The 25190-nt window shown below is 43.0% G+C and overlaps 1 protein-coding gene and 1 long non-coding RNA gene across 2 annotated transcripts in view; one reads left to right on the top strand and one right to left on the bottom strand.

Moving 5' to 3' along the window:
• The window catches only part of TOP1 (DNA topoisomerase I), a 210528-nt gene that overhangs the window by 151750 nt on the left and 33588 nt on the right, over positions 1-25190 (top strand). Inside the window, exons 15-18 of the mRNA XM_085619113.1 lie at positions 12374-12559; positions 14830-14898; positions 15296-15410; positions 18609-18736. Coding sequence (XP_085475239.1) covers positions 12374-12559; positions 14830-14898; positions 15296-15410; positions 18609-18736 — 498 coding nt within the window. The remainder of the gene's footprint in view (positions 1-12373; positions 12560-14829; positions 14899-15295; positions 15411-18608; positions 18737-25190) is intronic.
• The window catches only part of LOC146812108 (uncharacterized), a 148947-nt gene continuing 128436 nt past the window's right edge, over positions 4680-25190 (bottom strand). The window contains exon 3 of the long non-coding RNA XR_014966819.1: positions 4680-5362. This is a non-coding gene — a long non-coding RNA (uncharacterized LOC146812108). The remainder of the gene's footprint in view (positions 5363-25190) is intronic.

Below are 25190 nucleotides of genomic sequence, written 5' to 3'. Positions count from 1 at the left end.
TTAAACACAATGCATTGAGTTCAATGGAAGTTTCATGTTATTTGCCACAGATTACTTTTGGGATTACTTTTGGAATTCCAGGACTGGATCCTAGATTCAGTCCTGGGTCAGTACTTAGAATCAAGTGATGAAAGTCGACTTAATTACTGTGATTTTTAAACAATATTTAGCTATTTTAAAAGTTGACACTTAGAAAATATTTCAAAGAAAACAGTCAATGATTCCCTATGGAAGAAAATTCAAGTTGCAGGTACAGTATGTTCTCGTTACTTTTGTAATCCAGTACTGGGTGCCTAGACTCAGTACTGGGACCTTTATCCAAAACAGGTAAGTAATTACGTTTTCAGATATTATATGATTTTTAAAGAATATTTAAAGATTGCAGAAATTACACTTAGAAGAAATTTCACAGAAAAACAGTCAATGATTTCCTATGGGAGAAAATTGGGTTACTGGTAAGTACAGTTGTAAGTATTTTTCAGAGTCAGTGCTGGGCACCAAGATCCAGCACTGGGAGCTCACCTAAGAGCAGGTGAGTATTTTCGTTTTCGTTACTCGGCTGATTTTTGGTGAATATTTTAAGATTTGAAAAGTCCACACTTAGAAGAAATTTCAGGAAAAAGCCAGTCAATGTTACCCTATGAAGAAAATGGAGTTATAGGTTTAAAGGTAAGTACGCGACTGGCAGAGTTGAGGTTCTGGGCATAGACTCTGGTCCCCCAGGGCCAGGTAGGTACAGTTGGTTCACCCTCAGCGACTCTAGGGCGGCCGGGTGCAGAGAGAGTTAGGCCCAATGTTATCCTATGAGGGATAGGGGGGCCTTGGTTGGTGGCTGCTGACTAGCAAGCCACGCGGCTGTGGGAGCTGGGCTCCTGGTCACTTACCCAGGGCAAGTGGGGAAGTAGGTAGGTGTAGAGGTTGCAGTGCCAGGGCCACTCGGGCGGCTGGGTGCAGGGTGCTTTTGAGCCTTCGGGCGCTCAATTGGTTTCAATGGGAAATCTCCGGTTGAGAAAAAGATTGCAAGCTCGGGGACGAGGATTCTTCAGGTGCCACCACCACTTCGAGAGGTAAGTTAGGTAGTTGGAGGATAGGTAGGTACCCCGGGATTGGGCACAGGCGGCCGCGGGGCGGCGCGTGCAGGGGTGCCTTTTGGTGTCTGGAAATCTTACCCTCTGTTGATCGCGGTAGGGGGGAGGGGGGGGCACCTTGTTCTGAAGCTGCAGGCTTCTTCAGGAGTGTCGAGGGAGGTCCTTGGGTACCGGACTCTGGGTCACAGTCGCCGTGGGGTCGTACTCGTGGTCTTTGTTCACTCTGGCACTGGCCAGGCTTGGCTGGTGCAGAGTGTGCTGGGTTCGCGGTTCCGGGCTGCTGCCAGGGATTAGAAGTAGGTTTGGAGTAGAGCCTCTACTCATGGGAGTCCCAGGGGCTTAGAGCCAAAAGGTAGCCAGGTCCTCCGGGGTTTGTGAGGTTGCTGGCCACAAGAGATGCCGGGTTGGCGCAGTAGCAGGTTCGAGGGTCGACAGGCCAGTAGGGCTGGGGCCAAAGCAGTTGGTGTCTTCCTCTTCTTAGCAGCTGCACGGCAGGTCTTCTTTCTTCTTTGTATTTTGGAATCTGGAATCTGGGGGGAGATAGATTCAGGGTGCCCCTAAATACTAGATTTAGGGGCGTTACAGGTAGGTGAAGGGCAGGGGCCAAGGGGTCCCTGTCCTGGGGTGGGTACACCCCCTATCCTGCCTCTCTCCTGTGGGAGGGGGGGCAGGAGCCTAGTCCTGATTGGACAGGGCTTCCCATCTTCAAGATGGCGAGAGCCCGGCGATGTGCTTCACCTCGCCTCCCCCACCTGAGGGGTGGGATTGGCAGGCTGGCACATCCCCTGTCCTTATCTGGGGTTTCCGGCCAAGCTTCCCGCCAGAGTGGGGGGGTTGCAGTGGCCTGGGGAAGCTCACAGAGGTGGCATGCCTTTGAAGCTTCCCCCTGCCCATCCTGGGGGAGGAGATATAGCACCTCGCCCAGGATGTGCATTGTTGCAGACCCAGGAGAGCAGGGGCTCTCCCACCCAGGGGTCCAGCAACATGTCTGCTGTGTGGCAGCCTAGGCAGCCTCAGAACAGACGTGGATTGTAGGTTTAGGTTTCAGGGGGCCTCTCTAGGATGCCCTCTCTGGTGCTTGGTACATTAAATCACACACTGGCATCAGTGTTGATTTAATGTGCTGAGCAGTTTGATACCAAACTTCAGTCTTCAGTGCTGCCATTATAGTGCTGTGGAGTTCGTGTTTGACAAGCTCCCAGCACCATATACTCTTAGATGGCAGCACTGCACTTACAGGACCCAGGAATGGACCTAGGTACTGTAGGGGCACAGGGCTCCTGCCTCTGTGCCCACACCACTGGCATAGGGCACCCAGCTAGAGGGGTGGCTGATGTATTCCAGGGCAGTGTAGGTTGTGGGCATGGCACACACGGATGTGTGCCATGTCGACTCTGTTTTGTCTTGTATCCAGACACTCAGCCTGCAAGAGCAGTGTGTGTGTGTGTTAGGGTACAGGGCCTCTAAGGGTGGCACAATGAGTGCTGCAGCCCTTAGAGGCCTTCCCTGGTCACAAGGCCCTGGGTACCTAGGGTACCATTTACCAGGGGCTGACATGTGGCCAGGGTTTGCCAATTTGGGATTTGGCTGTTAGGCAGTTTTTAGGGAAGGAACACAGGCCCTGGGCACCTGATTGGCAGGAGCCCAGGGCACAACAAGGAAAAGTGCATCAGCTAATAGGCAAAAAAGGGGGGGGGGGGGTTACTGCAACAGAAACCCACTTTCTTATAATCCTCCACAGAAACAGAATTCTGCATGTAGTGCTGAAGCTTTTTGCTGCAGTTTAGACATTTGTTAACTGAGTGGAGACTCCTTTTACCTGTTTGTCGAAATAATTTAAAATGTGTTAGAAAAAGTTTATATATATATATGTATATATATGTATGTGTATATATATGTATGTGTATATATATGTATGTGTATATATATGTATGTGTATATATATGTATATGTGTATATATGTATGTATGTGTGTATATATATATATATATATATATATATATATATATATATATAATATTACCTACTGGCGGTCGCCAGTAGGTAGTTATATTTCGGACCCTGTTTCCATAGGAAAACTGCAACATTCTATTTGGAATAACTTTGGCGCCGGTCGACGAATCCTCGCAAAATTTTCAAAATAGGTGGGGCGCTACGCTCCGCTCCTACCCTGAAAGTCTCGGGGGGATACGTCAAGCGGGGGCTGAGAAAAAAGGGGGGTCCCAAAACCCGTTTTTCCCATGCATTTTTCCATAGGACCTTTAGACACAGCTACAGCCCGAACGGCTGAACAGAGTTACTTGAAATTTGGCAGAGAGGTAGTCCTCAGGTCAAGGGAGTGCCTTTTGTAGGTCTGGTGTAATTCTGTTCAGTAGTTCCTGAGAAAATAGCATTTAAATCAATATATATATCTGTGGCAGCTTACGGTGCGCTTACGGTAAGCTTGCCGAGCACGAATCTGATTGGCTATTAGATCTTAGTAAACATTCGAATCGGTCGAAACCAGGTCTTAGTAAACATTCGAATCGGTCGAAACCAGGAAGTGGCGGCCGCCATTTTCTCTCTCGCACTCTGAGAGGGTGTTAAAAAACAAAGGCCAAAAACATGTAAAGGGGCTGTTTAGACAGCTCCTAAGCACCTAGCCATGTTGAGGGAGTCCCCAAAGATCCCCCAAGGCCAAAAACGGAATTTAAATTTTTTCGGTAATTTCGCCGATTACGCTTACCGTACGCGTACGGTAAAAATTATTAAAAAAAAAAAAATATATCCATACTCTCCCCACCCCATGTGAAAATGCTGCCCGAAGGGCACCATTTGTGCATGGCATATCACATTATCCCAAAAATTAAAATATTACCGTTCACAACGAAGCGCATCATATGTCCTCCATGTGCGCACGGTGCGCGAAGCGCATCGTGCGTACATGGCCCATCTAGCGTAACGTGGGCACGGCACTAACTGCGTAAAGTGGGCGCGCGGTGCGCAAAGCGCACCGCGTGCTCACGCGCACGGAACGAACTGCGTGAAGTGGGCGCGCACGCCACGAATGGCGTAAAGTAACTTAGCATTTAAAAAAACGTACAAATTCACTGAAAAAACCATAGGTTTCACACACGTTATAGTTAGGAATTAGCATTTAAAAAACCTTGCAAATTCAGTGAAAAAACCATAGGTTTCACACATGTTATAGTTAGCTGGACATTTTACTGATAAAAAAACCAATGAAATTCCCCCGTTATAGTTAGTGCAGGCAACTATAACTCACGCGACCGCAATCCTCTGCTGATGACATGTGTCTTTATGAAAAAAAAATATTTGTAATATATGTATAGCTAAAATTTAATGGAAGAAGACATGGGCAAATAAGTGTCTAAATACAGTATTAGCATCAGCAGAGGATTGCGGTCGCGTGAGTTATAGTTGCCTGCACTAACTATAACGAGGGAATTTCATTGGTTTTTTATCAGTAAAATGTCCAGCTAACTATAACATGTGTGAAACCTATGGTTTTTTCACTGATATATATATATATATATTGCATTGAAGTTCTCCCCAATATCCTAGGAAGAAAGACGAGCCACTCCGTAGTCTGCAGGAAGGTGTAAAGTTTATTCACACCAGACGACGCGTTTCGGCTGACAAGCAGCCTTGGTCACATGACCTCGCTCCTGAACCAGGAAGTACATATCAGAATTGGTTCCGAGCACGTCGCAGCGTGCACAAACAAAAGTGAAAACAGACTTGATCTCAAAGGTATTCAATCTTTCTTATAACACAATAACATTCGTAGTTGAAAACAAATTTCATTCGATATATTTGATGCTTACACTTATGTATCCCATATCAAACGACCAAGTTGCAGATCTTGTAAACATTATTACATTCTGATTGATTCTTATGTCGTTCGTGACAGTCAATATTCAGTTTTCACATATTTTAGTTGTTGATACATAGAATTAAATCGTAAATCCTGCAGCTGGGTGATATAGTCTAGTAAGATCAGTGGCAGGTAGAAAGAGTTGAAAAGGTTGTGGTCACATAATATCTATGTCCAAAAATCAATATAAAGCTACTGGTAAAGTACCAGGGAGTGCTTAAACCTAATATTTATGGAGAAGACCACAACTGGGAATAAGTGCATTCAACTGTAGGTATAGTACCCCAAATCTATAGATGGGTCCCATTAAGTGAACAATGTGCGCATACCAAAGACTTAGCCAGTACATTCTATCGGTGACTATTGGTGATGAATTCATCTATTCATAGGCCCCAAGCTGCAGAAACGAAAAAAAGAAAGGATAGTAAATCGTTAGTGTATGTTCATGTTTAAGACAAACTGTCACCAAACAACCCATGTTTGTATCAGGTCATGGGGTACAAACAGAAAGCGTAATATTTTAATTGAGATAAAAAAACAGAATCAATAACCAAAAAAAGTAAAGAGTCATTCAGATTCAGATTTTAAAACTGGTTACAATTGCAGCGAGGGAAACAGAAGAAAAAAAGGGGGGGAGGGAGGGGGGGATGAAACTTTCCCTCAGGCCTCTTTCAGCAAACAGCAATACAATAATATTTACAAATGTGAATACATTTCCTCATCATTATTAAGACCAATTGGAAAAAGACTGCCTGTTTGTAAAATAAAACGAGATTCGAGTCGCCTCAGTGATTGTACTCTATTACCACCTCTAGGGTGTTTGGGCACACTGTCTAGTGCAAAGAATTTTGCTTTCATCCAATCACTGGAATGATGCTCCTTGAAGTGCCTGGCAGTACTATAACTCAGATCTTGATTCGTTATGGCCCGCCAGTGTTCCAAGATTCGTTTTTTTACTGGGAATGTAGTGGACCCTACATACCATTTGGGGCAGGGGCATGTAATGGCATACACTACATGGTCAGTGTTGCAGTGGATCATTTTCGGGATCCTCCACAATTTGCCTGTTTTTTGTAGTACAACTTCTTTCATATCTTCAGAGTGGCTGCAGGCTTTACATTTCCTACACCGCTTAAATCCCTTCCCCTGTTCCAGCCAAGTTCCTTTTTTGGGGTTCAGATGGCTATTTACCAGCATATCTTTCAGGGATGGACTTTTTCTAAAAGAAAAAGAAGGGCAAGATCCAATTTTAACTGATAGCATACTATCCTGTGTCAGAATGTCCCACCTGTTTTTCAGAATATTCTTCAACTGATTAGTTTGTGAAGAAAAGGTGGTTACAAATCTGATGGGTGTCAAATCAGTTGGGGCGTTTGTTGGTTTTGTAGATGCTTTAAAAAGGGCCTCAGTTCTACTGATATTGTCTACTTTTTTTGTACCTTTCATGAGCATTTTACCAGTGTAGCCCCTCTCCCTCAGTCTGTTTATCATCATTCCTTTGGTGTTTAGATATTCTTTCTTGGTACTACAATTTCGTTTTGCTCTGAGGAATTCCCCATAGGGTAGACTCCACCTGAAGCTTGGCAGGTGGCAGCTGGTAGCATGTAAAATACTATTTCCAGAGGTTTCTTTTCTGAAGAGAGTGGTTGTCAAGATATTATTGCTGACCATGAGTTTAATGTCCAAAAAATTTACGGTATGTTGGCTGTGCACCATCGTAAATCTTAAATTCATACTGTTCTCATTGAGAGTGTCGTAAAAGGTAAAAAGTTCACTCTCACACCCTTCCCAAATAAAAAAGATATCGTCTATCTACCGTAGCCATAGATTAATCTTTCGGGTCCATTTGTCCATATCTTCATTCCAGAGCACTTGCTTCTCCCACCAGCCCACGGTAAGATTCGCGTAGCTGGGAGCGAAGCAAGTGCCCATAGAAGTACCCTGTGTTTGTTTGTACAGATTGCCATTAAACAAAAACACATTCTCAGTAAGGCACATCTCAATCATTTGGAGGATCATGTGTGTGTGGTCAGACAAGTGTGTACTCCTTGTTTTAAGGAAATCATGGCAAGCTCTTATCCCATCGTTATGACGTATGCTCGTATATAAGCTTTCTACGTCAAGGCATACCATCCAACAATTGGGTCCCCAATGGAGATCCTCAATTTTCTGGAGAAAATCCTTAGTATCCCTGACGTAGGAGCTGAGATCTCTAACAAAAGGGAAGAGAAAGTGGTCCATATATATTGAAGTATTCTCAAAAAGACTGTTCTTGGAAGACACAATGGGACGTCCCGGTGGATTTACGGGGTTCTTGTGTACTTTAGGCAATAGGTAGAAGGTGGGTGTAGTCGGTGTGGTGTTAATAAGGAACCTACTTTCATCCCAATTAAGAAACTCATCTTGGGTCCATTTATCAACCATTTGATGGTATCTTTTTTGCAATTTATCAAGATAGCCCTTGTCTACTCTCTCATAACATATACTGTCAGAGAGTTGTCTGTTAGCTTCTTTAACGTAGGCTTCTCTATCCATAATGATCACATTCCCCCCCTTTATCGAAAGGTTTGATCACTATGTTTTCATCTTTTTGTAGAGCAATTACCGCATCCCACTGCTCTTTTGTGATATTTCTCCTACGTGTATGCATCAGTGTAAGTTTGTTCAAATCACGGATCACAGCATCCTGGAAAACATCGATATTGTCTTTGGGTATTTGTGGAATATATTTAGACTTCGGTCTAAAATTAGTTTTCACAGAATGAATGTGTTCGCGATCATGTTCTGTGCCAGCCTCACTGTGTATTGTTAGGTCCACTAATTCTGGAGGACTGTTGTACAAAGGGAGAGACTTTGTCAGATCAGGGTCTTCATTAGCCAAATCACATAAGGTATTCAAGAGTGAGAGATCATTATTCTTATGGGCAGTGTCCTCAATCGTAATGGTGTTTGGTAACCCAGGGCAGGGATTGACCTGTTGCATTTTTTTGTTGCTAGTGTGTATTTTGCATAATTTCAATTTTCTAATAAACTTGTACAGATCAATTCGTACTTGTGCGTAATCGAGAGGATATATATATATATTCTCCCGGAGATACAATTCAAAAGAATGCTTTATTCCTCACAAGCTGTTACAAGGTATCGTAGACGGTAAGGCTGGTCCACGCGTTTCGGCTCCCAGCCTTCTACTGGACCATAGAGTCCTGGAGCCCAGAATGTCATTTTAAAGTGCCAGTGCAAATACTATTCATAAACAGTGAAGACTTACTAGACATGAAGTGCATCAATCATTTCAAAAATAAAAATTTCTTTGTATGTTTTTCATATTGATCCACTTTTTCTAATTGGGATAAAATAATAATCATAGTAAAGTACTAGTGTAATTTATGGGAGAAATTAGATTTTTCTTTTCTCTTTCTTTTTCAAAGAAATGGAGATAATTCTGTAATATTATATTCCAATATGGAGAATGATAGTTGTGCCATTTCTCCTCAACATCATTATTTACTTATCTTCTGTTATTAAGGCTTAGATAAGAGTGCACGTCTAAATATATATACACATTTATGAAAGTGTTGACCATTGTTGTAAACATAACCATTGTCTAGCACTCTTGTCGCTTTTCAGAGAAAACCGTTTGTTAGAACTTTCAACTAAATCATCCTAAAGTCAACACGGGAACTTTGAATTCATATGAACCCATATGTATTTAATATCACTGCTATTTCATATTTACTCTCAGACACACATCTATATGTATATTTTCCCTCTTGGGAAAATATATGGGAGAAAAATAGACCGAAATGAAATGATGGATTTCCTTATTATGGAGTAAAATCATACATGTTATCTTTATCTTCTTTTAGGCAATTTTGATTATGTACTTTACAATTAATTATAACAGCTGCATACACTCATAATTGGAGCACTGAATTGAACCAATCATTCTATGCAATAGCTGTTTTCCTTCCAATATCATAAGTGTACGTGCAATTCAGCATCAAGATTATGTCCCCCCGGATTCTCTGTACCAATTGATAGGATTGTTTTGGACTCAGTTCTTCGTAAGTCAAGGATTCTGTTACTTCCTCTTTTTGTTTTACGATCTTGATTCCTGAGTATTTCAGTTGTTTGCAATCACTAGAGTGGAATTCAAAAAAATGTTTTGCCATTGGGTACGTGAAATCTGTATTTTTGATGGCACGTAGATGTTATAAGATACGTAGTTTAAGTTTGTTGATGGTGCTTCCTACGTATAACTTTTTACACGGCATTCCAGTATGTAGACAACAAATTTTGATTCACAAGTTATGTGATCCATAATTTTTTCGGTATGGCCATTTTGCAGTTGGTATGTAGTCATGTTTTTACTATATATATATATATATGTGTGTGTTCACATGTTTGAGAGGCATCTTTCTGCAAGAACAGCGGAGAGCAGCACTCATAGGAGTCTTTACCCGCACATTGTAGAGGTATTTCATGTAAATGTGAGTTTCGGCTTCGCCAAGCTCCTGTGGGTTTGTTCAACGTGTTAGTGGCTTGATCTTCCCATTCTCTCAATCACTATCACTTCTATACTAAACATTAACTTCAATGCGAATGTATAGAAGGGCACGAACATTAGGGATTACAGAGGTTGGTTGCTTGCTTCTTTCAAAGGTGTCCCTTCTTTTGTTAGTCCCTGAAGCGTAGAATGTAAGCAAGAGATGGTTGTGAGAAAGTGCCTCTGTATATACTGTTCCCAAATAAGTACAGTGTGTACAGAGTCCACAGTCCCCAGAGGTTAAAGTTAGATATAACCTTACTCGCTAAAGTGGTAGTTTGGTCGAGCAGTAAGGCAGTATCAGAGGACAGTGTAAAGCATTTGTTGTACACACTCAGTCAGCAAATGGTCTCACACACTCAAGAACTGAACTCTAGGCCAATGGTTTATATAAAAAATACATGGTTGTTTTATTTTAGAACCAGCAATAGGTATCAAAATATACTTTCTCAGAATGACATGCTTTAGTTAAATACTTTGCAATAGGCAATTGACTTTTGCAGATAATAGTTCGTTTTTTGCAATAGGCAACACAATTTCAAACACAATAATACATTGAGCTCAATGTGAATTTTAAGTTATTTGCAATTGATTACTTTCAGGATTACTTTTCTAACTCCAGGACTGGATCCTAGATTCAGTACTGGGACAGTTCTTGGAAACAAGTGAGTAAATACGATTTAGTTACTGTGGTGATTTTTTTTTTAAGCATTATTTTGGTATTTTAAAAGTTGACACTCGGAAACTGTTTCTAATGCAATCACCAATGTTATCCTATGGAAGGAAATTCACTTTGCAGGTAAGTGGGGTTATTGTTACTTTTTCTAGCTCAGTGTTGGATGCTGGATCTAGCACTAGTGTACCACCTGTAAGCAGTTGAGAGAATGCGTTTAGGTTATACAGGCGATTTTTAACGAATATTTGTAATTTTGCAAAATCGACACTTAGAAACATTTTCAGCAAAAAACAGGCAATGTTATTCTATGGCAGGAAATTCAAGTTGCAGGTAAAGTATGTTCTCGTTACTTTTGTAATCCAGTGCTGGGCTCCTAGGCTCAGTAGTGGGACATCTATCTAAAACAGGTAAGTAATTACGTTTTCACAGTTGGTACGATTTTTAAAGAATATTTGTAGATTGCAAAAATCGACACTGTGAAGAAATTTCACAGAAAAACAGTCAATGGTTTACACCAGGATATTTCCTTTTGCTACACACACAATCCTAATCTGCTACATGATATGACCAACTATCAAAACGGATTACCAGTCGAGCAAGTGACAGTGTAGTCCTGGTGGAAACCCCAGCCTGACTGCCCCCCCTCATATTAGAATGAGACGCAGCTTTTTAGAAGTGACTAGTCTGATAGAACCAGAGTGACCAGACCTTCCTTTTGCATCACCAAATGCCACTGTTTCTTGTGAATGAGGTGGTATCAGTTAGCCCTCTTTAAGTTTTCTTTCTAGATGTAGTATTTTTTTGCAGGATGCTTTCTGGTGGGTATGGAGAGAATGAAACACCTTGCAGTCTAGTTGTGGAAAATTGATATGCACAAAACTAGAGTATGTTTGAAATAAAAATTATTGAGCTGCTTTTCATTTGCCCTTAAAAAATGGCACTTTGTGTATTTTCCAACTCTTTCTGAGCCACTTACAGCAGTCTCATGTAGGTGTTAGAAGAGCAAAGAGGTGTGGAAAGGCATTGATTTTTTTTGTGAATACCCACAACTGTAGTTTAACTCATTTTCATAGTGTTTGCTTTGTAATAATCCTGAAAGGGTAGCACAGCACACACCAGCAAGCTGAATGTTAAACAGACTAGCTTACTATCTCTGCTGGATCTCTGCACACCCGCAGCCTGGACACCACCCGAAGTGTGTAAAGGAAAAAGTAAAGCAACAGGCCTTTCCCATTTATGCACCCAGAATGTGGAACAACATCGCCGTATCTAGCTAGACCATCCCAGCACTGCTGCTAATCAGGAAAGAGCTGTTGACCCGCCTCTTTAAAGAATGGTACATCACAGTGCATTAACCATCCACAACCTATCTTAATCTTCTATTACTCTTTGACTTTATGCTGGTCTTTCACCATAAACAGTCCTCCACTCCCTGCTGGCTAGTTTTGAACTATGGAAATGCCACTTAATACAGACTCAAAACATGCTATGCCATCCTTAAGCTAAATAACTGAAAGTGAATGTTCTCCTCAGAAGACCTGCTATCCCAACCAGCAAAGAGTTAACTCTTACTGAGTTATAGGGAACTAAATGATAATGGAACCACAGCTACTCTGATCCTTAACTACTACAAAAATCCTTATCTACTCTGGTGGATCTTTGAAACTAGTGGAAGCTAGTGCTGATAGGTACAGGGCTGCCAGCTCTGCAAGGCCATACCAATCTGAATGTACATATTTAAATGTGTAACCTAGAATTGGATTATGAATGTTGGGAGCCAACTGTTCCTGTAGGACAGTTACAAGTAAGTAACTTTACCATATTGTCTGCCTCCCTAGGGAATCAACATAAAATGTGATTTCAAAGACCTATTTCATTAAAAAAAAAAAAAAAAAAATCGGACTCTTGGAGTTACCCTCCTGGACACAGAAGGGTTGGGTTTAGTGGCAAATTACTTTATCGCCATCTTCTGCTTAACAAACTATGTACTTGATAAGAGCTAGAAGATGTATTTATTATCTGTTGCAAACCCTAGATCTGTTGTCTTGAAGCGAGCAACTTATGGTATTTTGAGGCTAGTTGTTCAGTCAGCACACTTTTGCTGCATAAATGATTCAGATATTTGTATGTGATTTCACTAACTTTTGCCGTTTTTTCTTTCTCCCTACCCCGATTGCCTTCTGTAGCTTGCTCTGAGAGCTGGTAACGAGAAAGAGGAAGGTGAAACTGCAGACACTGTAGGTTGTTGCTCGTTAAGGGTGGAACATATTCAACTTTACCCCGAGAATGATGGTCAGGAGTTTGTGGTGGAATTTGACTTTCTTGGTAAAGATTCCATCCGATACTACAACAAAGTTCCTGTGGAGAAGAGGGTAAGAATGTTCATCTTCCTGACATAACGTTACTTGAATCCACAACATTTAACACCTAATTCCACATTAGATGTATTTTCTGTAACCATCTTCCACAATTAGGTTGAGGAACGAATCATTGACAGTTTTTGGTCTCTGCATAGTTGGTCTGCATATACTAATTTTCCTTTCCTGCTTTTCACTCAAGCTGTTCATACTGGTGGTTTAGTTGCACATGAACCTGTTTATTAAGTCTTCTGTCAGCAGCTTCGTATCCTCTCCAGTGAAAATGTTAAAGCAGTGTCCTACTTAAATTAATGTTGCATCTTGCAGCATCCCACCAAGATATATGCATATGTGTATCTGTTCACTTGAGAAGCTTATCGAACCTAGGCAACTTTGCATAATTATTGTAATGAGGTGGGGAAGTGCCAAATTTGCAAATCAATCCAATTATGTAATATCCTATGGAGACTGCTAGACCAGTATTTTAGAACGTTTTATGCCTTCAGGGGGATGATGCCTGCTTCCCAATGTTGTAGAGGACCACGTCTAATTGATAATTAATGATCCCAGCAATACTTTCTAAAACAGAAGCAGATATCATTGTGGGAGCGTAACCTGTTGTTGCTCCATAATGTAGGTCTATCTCCATATTATTACAGTCAAAGGCCAAGCAGACTAACTTTTTTTTTATTAAGAGTAAACTATTAAGATATCAAACCATTGTAGGACCACAGTCCTACTGTATTAACATATTTTGGAAAATGGTGAAGATTCAAATTTAATGAGCTTTCATAAGCTGATAACAGGAAAGCCATTGAGAGATGCTAAGTCTTGATTTCCCACACATTTGTTTTGTGGAGGCATTTTTAAACCACACGAGTTACAATTCTGTATGGGGGTTCTATTGAACAAATCTCACTTTGAGGTGGTGCTAGAGTCGGGAGACCTTATTTTACTTTTAAATTCTCATCAAAAGTTTTGAAGATCAACTATGAGGGGAACTTTAAGACGTTTTGGCACAAACAGTCAATTTAAATCACCTAATTTCTACTCCACAGACCACATCTTATTTGCCTGATGGACTAAATGTTATAGATTACACAGTAGTGCAGAAAGATTAAGGAACCTGCCTCTTCTTGTAGGTGCCCCTGACATGGAATGACTGTAGGAAAGTGCCTCTGTTGACATGGGCACCCCCACTTTTTGCTTGGAATTTGATGCAATTTTGACATAATTGCACTGGATTCCTGCTATATAGCTCCTCTGTGCCAGATCTCCTTCCCTAAAATTGTACAATTGTTACCCCAATTGGCAATATCTTTAGCACCCCTGCAAGTACCTAGTAAATGGTACCCTTGGTACCTATGCCAGGGAGACTACATGCTGCAGCCCTTAGGGACCCTCTTTATTGTGCCACCCTAAGGGACCCCTCATCACTCATGGATTTCGTGGAACATCAGTCACACTAGGGCATCTATGGTGTACATCAAATATGGCCACAACAGTTAACTTCCAGGACGACCAGTGAGTTCTCAAGTTCTGTGCAATATAGGGGTTGGGAGAAGAGGTGCCCTTGGAGTTTTTAATACAGGCCACGTTAATTACGTTTCCCGAAAAGCTGTTACTGTTCACCATCATGTCTTCTGAATTTGGGCCAAGTTCTTTCGTTTTCAGTTAAAAATAATTCCATGACGATGTAGAACAAATCCTAAATTATTTTGTAACTTTTTGTCAGATTGGAAGCTCAACAAACCAATGGTTCCTCCCATTCTTTCTTGATACTGTTCGGCAATCCTGCACGTTTCTGTTTTAAGGAATTGTGTTAAATATAAGGGAGAAGAAAACTACCTTTTTAGAAAATCTGACCAGCTCTTCATTTTTGTGGGACACTTTAAGTCTGGTGATTTCCGGGTAGGAGTCAGCATGGTTAGTTTACCTTAATGTGGGTTTGATCCGAATGATGCAGCCAGTGTTAACTGAGCATGCATCAAACTACATTTGTATACAAGCCCTTGAAAACATCTGTAGCTATACATTACTGTGTTTTGTGGTGTCTATTTTCTAAAGGCTTCTCTTGGGATTACCTGCCCAATGGTTTTAATTAAAGTACCTCACTATAAAGATAACGAACACCAGACAGCTGTAATTGCTAATAACTCGTGTACACTGTCATTTGTTGTATAGCCTTGTATTTGTGTTTCGTAGAACAATTTTAAATTTTGTGGCTTTTTTTCCTCTCCTGGTTTGAGCAGCAATGACACATCTTATCCTTTCTTCTTTTCTAGGTATTTAAGAATCTTCAGCTGTTTATGGAAGGAAAACAACCAGAGGACGACCTGTTTGACAGGCTAAATGTAAGTAGTGATGTGGGTTAACTGATTGTATTTTCTCTGATAGTCTGTTTACAGGCCATGGATAGTGTAATATTACATTTGAATCTTACAGAGCCCTCTGTGGCTAGAAACCTGAATGGCAGCATTTCCAGTCCCTTTTTTTCTGTCTGTCTGTACAAACCACATCTCAATATACAAAGTCTGAAGAAGTAGACTATTCAATGCCTCTAGTATCAAATGTGTGCTGTGGTATGGGAAATATATGATGCAGTATTGGTAAATGTGATGTTTGGTCGGTTAGTTTGAGAGCTTTGGATTAAAAGGATAAGGAAAGTGGGCCATGGCTGATACTGGGAGGTAGTGGACTTTTATCAAGATGTTTCCAGTGTGGTGACAAAACGTTGTCTTGCTCTTATAGACTAGTATTTTAAATAAACATCTCCAAGACCTGATGGAAGGATTGACGGCAAAAGTTTTCCGTACTTACAACGCCTCCATTACTCTGCAACAACAGCTGAAGGAGCTCACTAACCGTAAGACTTCTATAAATCTTACACAGTTATAAAGATTTGGTTAAATGGCTTTTTCTTTTACTTTTATCTAGTTTTAAAGCTTGGTGCTGGGACTAGACTGGGTAACAATGGCTTTAAATCATTTGGGCAGAGCTTATGATGTATGAATTCTAAACCTTAACCAGTGAAGTAGAAAAAAGACTGATTTTTACTTGATGGAAGCTCCCTCTGCTACTTTGGTCACTTTAAGTCATGAAAATATTCCTCTGCATTAAGGACTGAGTTCAGACTCTTTGTCGATGAACCTTGCATAGTTTTCAAAAAGTCAATGCAAGCCGCCCTATTTTGCTAACGGTTTAGTCTGATCTTGAACGTACCTGTTGTGTTAAGCATCCCAGAAAGGACCTCAACTACTTTCTGTGGGCCCTGAGATATGTTCATAGACTGCCTTATATGCCAAACTCCATGACCGGAAACACTAGAGGGCTGATTGTAGTACATTTTTTAGCACTCCAAACCGTACTACAAAGTGTAATTCACAAATTAAATGCAGTAAGTACGCCCCTGCATTAGATCTACGTAGGTTTGCGGAGTTCTCCAACCGGCTGTAGAGTCTCCGTACCATTAAGTACACAATATAGTAGTAAATGTGGGTGGGTTTGGAGGGAGTGGGGTAGGAAAAAGGGTAGAAGACGTATTGCAAAAGAGGATGGGATTAGGGAGAAGTAATAGAGGTTTTTGGGGTGCCTAGGAGATGTTTGAGGGACTGCTACTCCCCCACACAACAGTAAGCCAATTGAGCGGGGGTTCTTATCACTAGAAGGCGGAGCAGAGATCTGGGACTTGAGGGACCACCGTCTGCTTTTGAGTCGATATTGGGAAAGGAGGCTTTTTCAAGAATAGAGAACCAAGTTTTTACAAAGTTTTTTTTTATTTTTTTTTCCCTATTTTTTTTAAAAACATTTCAAGTTAAAGAAATATGACTCACTGTACAATTCGACTAGGGATAGTGTAAAACGAGCAAAAAAAAATGGCAGTACACCATTAGAGTTGCGCTGCCAAGAGATAACCAGAAACATCGAGGAAGCACAGGCCACCATCCAAAACTGGCTTGTTCAACGTTGCTCTTGCTACTTGCAGGGACACCCTCCTGTCCCCCACGTGACCACACACTTCTGTGGCATTTTAAGGCAGATATGTTTATGAAGCGAGGGGGAAGAAATAACGCTAGAGTCTTGAGGCCAAAGTTTGAAAATGAACTTTGTGCCTCGCTTGCTCGGAGTCCACCCTGCCATGAAATCTCCAGTTTATCCCAGCGATACATGTCCTTGAAGATGGAAGTAAGTAAGGGGGGGGGGTATATTACAGGAATATATATCTTTCATCTTTGGCGGCAAAACAATCTCTAGATAATGAATGGCTGTTTCCCCAAAGTCTTGGAGTCCTGCAGAAGCCCCCTTCCCTGTGCCGTGCTTTTGCCTGACATATTTGAGTCTCTAGCTTCTGTTGGCAAAGTTTGTTTGCCCTTTCAAGGTATGGGAGATACGTTCTCCCTGCAAAAATGCTTTCGCAGCATCGCAGTGAGTTGCTGGTGAAACCTTGCCTGTGTCCTTTGCAGGGAAGTAGTATTCAATAGATTCTAATATACGGTTGTGGAGAACTGGATCTCGAAGCGCTACATCTTTGAGGATCCATGGCTGGGAATAAAAGCACCATCTGGCTGCTGGGCTAATTGTCTACCACACTGGGGCATGGTCAGAGATAACACTAATTATTTTGTGTAAACAAGACTGGGCAATAAAGACCAGGAAGCTAAGAAATAATCTAGCCTAGAGCATGTTCCGCGGACATTGGATTAGAACATATACTCCCACTCCCAGGGGTAATGGTGGCACCAAATGTTCATCAGAGTCCGGTCTAATATACCCTGGGTTAGAGCAGTGGGTGGGGGAGGCCTCTCGCACCGGGGCTGAGCAGAGTGTGGCTTTCCTCAGAGCACTCAATTTCTTGAAGGCTTTTGGAGAGGCATTCAGATAAAAGGGATCTGTCTTTTTGAGGCTAGTGTTGGTTTCAGACTGTGAAGCAGCGGCTCTTCCTTCATTCCCATAAGACGGCTACATTAAAGTAAACCAAGTCCTGGCGGCATCAAGAATGAGTCGGTCAACATCTTCACCATTCTGTTAAATGATCTGTCAAATGTTTTAGGCCTTGTCAGTGTTGCAAATAAGGCTACAGTTGTGCATTTAATCCACTTTCAAAATGAGCATTTCAAGTCTAAAGTTAATGCCTTTGGAGCAAAGGCAGCTATACCCAAACATTGCCAGGAAAGTGTACTGAACAATAGGTTTATACTGTTATTAATCTAAATACCATTCTCGAAGGCATCAATTTTAAGTGTGGTGTTGACAATTTTCATCTGTTCTTAAGGAGACTTAATCCGGACGTTCTAAGAAGCATTTGTTAGGGATCTTGCTGGAGTAGCATCACTGACAGCCTACATACTTACAGAGCCATCATTGACTGAAGCAGGACTCCTTGCCATTGGGCTGTTTGAATCAATTATAAACTGCCTGACATGGGTTCTGCTCTTCATTACTTAGGAAACCTTGACCCATCCTCTCAACCTTAACTATCTCATGCCCATACTTTGCCCCGTATTCAGATTCCAGACTGAGGCAGTTTCTTTCCTTTCTGAGCAACATAGTCTTGATTTTGTGCAAGTTGAACTTGTTCGGTGGATTCAAAGAAACCCTTCACACTCAATCACACCTCCAGTCCCCATTTCTTGTATACCACCTGGGAAAGCAGTTCGTACTGGGCTTCGATCCTGTGTTAAGTGTCAGACTGCATCAGTTTCCCTGGCATCCTTTCTGCCACATGCTTGAAAGTTCTATGTAGATGGCACTATCATTCCACAAAACCGTCCTTGTTGCATGCATCTGCAGAAGCCCTAAGTTCAGCCTAAATAGTTTCACCTCAGTAATGTCAAACTAAACCACGATCAATAAGTTCCTAATAGTCATGACTTTTTTCTCCTGCTCAACTGTTGAATAGTAAAAAATGTTACTTAAGTCATACCTGTCCTTCAGTTTCAGTGTTTATGTAAAATACTGCAGGTTTTGCTAGAAGTCAAGTACTGATCTCAATGGTTCAGGACAAACTGATGTATCTCAAATATTTTTTTGCTTCTTTTGTAATGCTATCTTCTCACTATTTCAGCTGACGACAACGTGCCGGCCAAGATTCTGTCCTACAACCGTGCCAACAGAGCTGTTGCAGTTCTCTGTAACCATCAAAGGGCTCCCCCGAAAACATTTGAAAAATCAATGTTAACACTCCAGACCAAGGTATTGTGTTATCTGATGTGCCACTGCTGTTTTTTGTGTGAAAATATCCTTTAAGCACACATTATGTAAGCCGAACAATGTGAGGTTTTCTAGCTTCCTTCATTTGCCAATTTGTCTATAATCAGTCTTTTTTCCTTTCCCAATATACTTCAAGTTGAATGTAATTTTGGGATGAAATGAGTGGCTGAATATTTTTACCACATAGTGAAACACACCCAGGTCTAGTACCTTTTTCAGTCTAACTGGTAGACGGTGTGACCATAAGCCACCGCCTTTAGCCTAATTAGTAGATGCTTCCCCCCCCATACTATCCCCGTTAACCCCTGAAGATGGTGTCCCCTGTCTTTCAGTAGTTCAAACACAAGGAACAATGGAAATGACGGGTACTCGGTTGTAATGTACTGATTGAATTACCCTCTAGTGCATTTAGCTATGAGTTTACCCCACTCATGCAAATTGGCCTTTCAGCACAGATTTATGAAATTCTGCCTGTACTAGTCTATCAGAATGCTGATAAGACTACTACTGTTTCAGAAGTGTTAGTTTGCAGTCCTAGAACTATGTTCTGAAGCTGTTAGTCGTTTCAGCACTGTTAATACGTAGGACTCTTGTAAAGTTGGAGGTGTGTGTCTGTTTGAATCCATAAAAATGGTCAACAGTAGGTTTTGTTGTGTGCTGCACGATGGAAAGGGGTCAGTCTATCCTAAGGCTTCTGAATGCTTGACTAAAACACTGCATTATTTGGCTCCGTACGTTGGAAATTGAATGTTCGTTGCATGTGTCTCTGTATATACACCCTATTGGAAAGTGGGTTTCTGTTTCAGTAATGCCCCCCCCTCCCCCCCCACACACACACACACATTCTGCCAGATTTCTGATGCACTTCGAGTGTGTCCTACCAATCAGGTTCCCAGGGCCTGTGTTCTTTCCCCGAAACTGTACTTTTGTTTTCACAATTGCCACACCTCTGGGCCCTGTGTAAGTCCCTTGTAAAAGGGACAAGTGGTGCTAAGGACTTGTGACCAGAGATGCCTTCTAAGGGCGGTTGCATGTATTGTGCCTCCCTCAGAGGCCCCTCGACAAACCCACACACTGCCATTGCAGACTCTGTTCTGGTGCAGACAAAACGTAAGTCGACATGGCACACATCCCTATGTGCCATGCCTACCAACCACTGCCTGTGGCATAGGTAAGCCGCTCCTCCAGCAGGCCTCACAGCCCCAAGGCATGGTGCACTATACCACAGATGAGCGTAAAGCTGAATAAGCAATGTGCCGATTCAGACTTTGTAAGTACAGTGGAGCCATATTGAGTACATGGGCTGGGAGTTCTGTCATTACGAACTCCACAGCTCCGAAATAGTTTTACTGAATGCTAAGGAGTTTGGTATCCAACTCCTCCGCATAATAAACCCACACTGATGCCAGTGTTGGATTTATTTCAAAATGCACTAAGAGGGCATCTTGGAGATACCCCCTGAAAAACAACCAACTCCCTTGTGTCCAGCTCACTGGTCTTGCCGAGCCTGCCATGCACGGACATGTTTCTGACCCCCTGAGGTGGGAGCACTTGTGCTCTCGTGGGCAGGGACACAAAAGGCTGGTTGGGATGGAGGTGCTTCACAGCTGCCCCCAAGCAGAAACACCATTCTGGGCAATGAACCTCAAAGGCTTCCTTACCTTCGATATGCTAGCTAGGGCCTCTCCAGCTAGTGGAGATGGCCGCCTCCTTGACCAAGCCCCACTTTTGGTGGCAAGGTTGGTAAGAAAATTGGTAGTCAGGAGAGGTGTGTCCTCTGTCAGGAACACCCCTAAGGTGCCATGGACCAAGGTGACCCCCTCCTTAGGAAGTCTTTTATCTTGAATGGAAGGATTCGACCCAAGCAGGTTGGGGGGAGCCTCCCTTCCCAAAGGGAGGGGACATTCTAAGGGTGGACTCACCCTAAAGGCAAGTACCCATTGGCTACCATCTGCCAGTGCCTGTAATGTCCTAAAATTCAGTATTTAGGGGCACCCATGAACTTTGATCCTCAAAGTCCTGTGACCTAAGAAGAGGAACTAAGAGGATGCCGTGCAGCACAGCAAGGGGACACCCACTGACTTGGCCCCAGCCCTACCGGCCTGTCTCCTGCTCACCGAGCCAGTGCAGTCAGTGGTGTAGTTTTGGTGCTGCCTTGTGGGGCAGCCAACCCCCCTCTCCTATTTTAACACCTGGGGCTTGTGCCCTGAAACCGCAGGTATCTACCTGCAAACCGTAGTCTCTATTGATTACATTGGGCCCAGTGACCTCTGCACCAGGCCGCCCCACTGTCGCTGCTGGTGGTGCAGTGGTCCAAACCACTAAAGACTGGGATTGTAAGTAAAGTACTTACCTGCTAATGCATAACACTGGTTTCCTCCCATAGGATTGCATTGTATCTATTGCATACAACTGTCTTTCAGATTGCTAAGTGCTACTGTTTCTGATTGACACACATACAAGTATTTCTAAGACTGTAAAGAATTCCTTCTGCCTTGCAAAATCAATTCTTACTTCAATTATAAAAGGATTACTGCTTTAAAACGGTTACCTGCAACTGGCTATTTTTTGGTTCTAGAAATAACCAAATAATATTGTATACAAAACAATTGGTCTGGATTCAGTCTTGGAGTGGCCGCCCTTGCATCTTTCCTGAGTGTGTACAATAATGCTTTACACAGTCCTTTGATAAGCCTAACTGCTTGACCCCCACTACCAAAAATTGAGCTTTTAGTATTATCTACTGTAGCCTCTGTATACCTCTGGGAATCCACTGGACTCTGCGCACACTATACCTTACTTTGGTATAGTATTTACAGAGCCAGCTTCCTTCACATACGTTCTGTATATTCCTGCCATCTAGGGCTGGGCTTGGACTTTTGCAAGTTATTCCTTATACAAGTCTTCTGTGTCACAGGATGCACTGACTAATCCCTTTGTGGGCAATACAATACGTCTGAGCATCAAATGCATGTTAGATTGTGTTTTTATTTTTTTCCTGCCATCTGGTTCAGATGTGTACCATTTGGGACTCAAGGCTTCGAAGTGGCTCCCGCATTCTTTCTGGGTCATGCAGTAAGACCAACACCCAATCTAAGATGAACCTTTCGGCAATCACATTTCCCTTTAATACCCTCTGGAGACAGATGCCCAGTAACTGAGTCCCTAAATGATGGACCCCGCACCCTTCTGTGGTCACGTACCCTGTTCCTCAACCTTCAACACTGAAGAATGTAGATTCTTACAGGGTAATGGAACCTAAGCCCTTCTATACTGCCCCAGTGCCAAGTGAAGTACCGGTGGTCGGACTGTCACGATGTTTGTAACCTCCCCAGACCAAGAGAACGCCTCCTGGTCTGGGGAGGTTACAAACATTGTGCAAGATTTACCAACAGTACTCTGCTGATGCCCCAACATCTTAGGCAAAGAGGATGCCTTAGGAGCTGAGGAAGGAGAGGATGTTTGCCCTTATGGCATTACACTGCATCAAGCACATCCAGCCCAGTGGTCATCTCCTCAAGCGCCTCCGACTCGGAGGAGTAGAAGCCTCTACCAAACCCTCTTTTCCCAAAACAAGGTAACTGTGTAGTTCCCCAATTGGCAAGATGTTAAGCACCCCTGTAAGTCCTTAGTAAGTGCTATCCCTGGTACCTAGGATATAGGTACTAAGGAAGGACCACAAGGGCTGCAGCATGCATTGTGCCACCCTAAGGGACACACCACCACACTCATGCAGACTGCCATTGCAGGCTGCGTGAAATGGTTCAGACAAAGGTTTAAACACGACATGGCACACAGCCTGTGTGCCATGTCCATAGACACTGCATGCAAAATATGTACGTCGCCCCTACAGCAGGCCTTATAGCTCTATGGCAGGGTGCATTATATTACATGTGTGGACATAGCTGCATGTGTAGATATGGCCCTGTGCGGTCAAGTTCATTTACTAGATGGTACAATTGGATAGGAAAGCCATCTTGCGTATATGTACTGGCCACTGGTCATTAAGAGTTTCCCAGCGACATGAAGGTTTCGCCAAGACCTATGGTGCCTGGTATCAAATGCCTTGTCTTAAATAAATCCATACTGATGCCAGTAGTGGGTTTATTAAGACAGAAACCCAGAAGAGGGCCTCTTACAGGTGCCCCTGAAAACCTTTAATCCTCTAGTGTGCTGGCAGACTGGTATAGTCCAGCCTGCCATCGCAGAAAGGTTTCTGACCCACCTGCAGGTAACAGCCCATGCTCTGAGGCCAGAAACAATGCCTGCTCTGGAGGAAGGTGTTCACACCAACTCCATCCAGATGGCTAGAGATTTAGCATATCCGGGCCTGGGACTTTCAAAGTCCCTGCCACCTTTGATATGAAATCCCAGCTTCACCCAAACCTGAGATGCCACCCTGTGCCCTGAGGCCCATTTGGCACCAGCACAGGCAGGAAATAAGACCTGCAGGGATGCCTGGTGCACTACTAGGCCAGTCGCACCCCTAAGGTGGGGTGCCTGGTGTGACCCACAAAAGGATTCCACAGTCTTGATTTTAGTGAAATTAGAAACTCTGGAACATGGTTATGCTCTCTCCACACAGGAAGTGGTCTTATAGGGGGTGTAGTGACCCCCCAGCATAAGTAGCACATTTGCTACTGCCCTTCACTTTAACCCCCTCTAAATTCAGTATTTAGGTGACCTCCTTGAAACCAGGAACTTAGATTTGTCTGACTGAAGAAGAGAGGACTAAGAGCCGAAAAAGCAAGACCTGCGGACTGCAGGTGGACTATGGCGCTAAACCATGCCTTCCTACCTGCTCCTGTCTTGACGATTGCAACAGTCTGACTCGTCCTGCAGCTGTGCATCCTCCAAAATCCTTGGAGAGCCTCCCGCACTTTGCCAAGCCATCAGCATCTCCCTTGAACTGGAGGAGCCACTTGCCTGCAGTCCCCAACCGCAATCCCGTTTCACCAGTCTGCTGTTCATCGCCCCCCCCCCCCTTGCAGGTCCAACCGAGATCTGTGGGAGCTTTTGAGGCACTAGCTGATCAAACCCCTCTGCACCCGAGCTCCCAGGCCCACAGCAACCTTACAGTGCCCCCAGGATCCTCACATATCTAGCCCCCGCTGTGAGCTCCTGGACTTGGTCCCTAGTTCCTCCCTTCAGCCTGTTTCTAGGTGGCCCTCCTCTCTGCCTACAGTGCAGCGCTCAAGGCTACCAGCTCGTCCAGCATCTCTGCACCTGAACACTCTAGGTTAGGTTTAATTGAACTGCTGGTGCTACTTTGGACCTCCTCCCCCTCCCTGCTCCTCCCCCACCATCCCTCACTTACATGGATAAATGGAGCGTGCTGGTTAATGCTCAGAATTCATAAACTCTGGCAGCAGCCATGCAACATGCACACAAAAACCTGATTGCCTGCTTTAGGCAGTGCCTACCTCTTTTGACCATGCAGAGAGGTAGCTTAAAGTAGCGCTGCCAGCCTCTAGTGCAAGCCTGGTAGGGGGGCTCAAGCTATAACTAGAGTGTCACATTGCTGCACAGAGCTGCAACAACAGCAAATTGTGCTTTGAATGTTGTGAGCCGAGTTAACAGGTGAAATGCTACAAAAAGGAGTACGTAATGAAGGACAGAGGTTATTGTACTTGACTCTTCAGCAAACTAGTCTGGATGACAGTTGTAGCAGTGCGAGTGAGCATTAATCTTTTCTGGAACCCAGCTGATTACAGCACTCTGCATGCCCAAAAGAGAAGCTGGTTTTGAGAAAAGTGACTGCACTAATTTTAAGGGATGAGATCAGCCCAACTACATCTGTCTAGTGGTGCTTGCTCAGTTTCCCTGTGGGACAACTCCTGCAGCCTCCTTACAGCCACAGCTGCTGCTTCGCACCCTCTTTTTCTGGCATTTCCTTTATTGAAATTAGGGTTGTGATAAAGCACTGGTGCCAGTCTGTCCGAGCGTCTGCCATGGGAACCATGGTGCTAGGTGAAGTAACTTGGGTGGCTTTCGACTTCCTATGCAGAAGGATGATTGTATTGGTGAATGCATTGATTAACTGTTCGTTCTCAAAAAGCGATGTATACTTTAGGGAAGGAATCTGTTTGCCAAATTACTGTGAACTTGATGTTTCTCCTTTTATTTTGATGTGGGCTCTACCTACATGTTGGTAATAGGGTAAAGGCAGGATGTAGTAGTATCTCCTTTTCCGACTTACTGCAGCCTGCTCTTAACCATGGATTTCTCCTTTTCCAAATTGAAAATGTAAATGGGAAGTGTTTGTTTGTGGTACGCAGGGGTCATGATTTGTCTGTATGCTTTTTTTATTGCTTTGGTTAGTAATGGTCATTCTGACATAAAGGTAGCCAATATTTTCTATTACAACCAATTAATATTGAGACACCAGAATTGTGTGGTTATTTGGATGTGTTAAGAGTTCCCATGTGCAACAGAA

Source organism: Triturus cristatus, chromosome 7, assembly GCF_964204655.1.
Source record: "Triturus cristatus chromosome 7, aTriCri1.1, whole genome shotgun sequence".
Taxonomy (NCBI): domain Eukaryota; kingdom Metazoa; phylum Chordata; class Amphibia; order Caudata; family Salamandridae; genus Triturus; species Triturus cristatus.
This window is presented reverse-complemented; position numbering and strand designations above follow the sequence as displayed.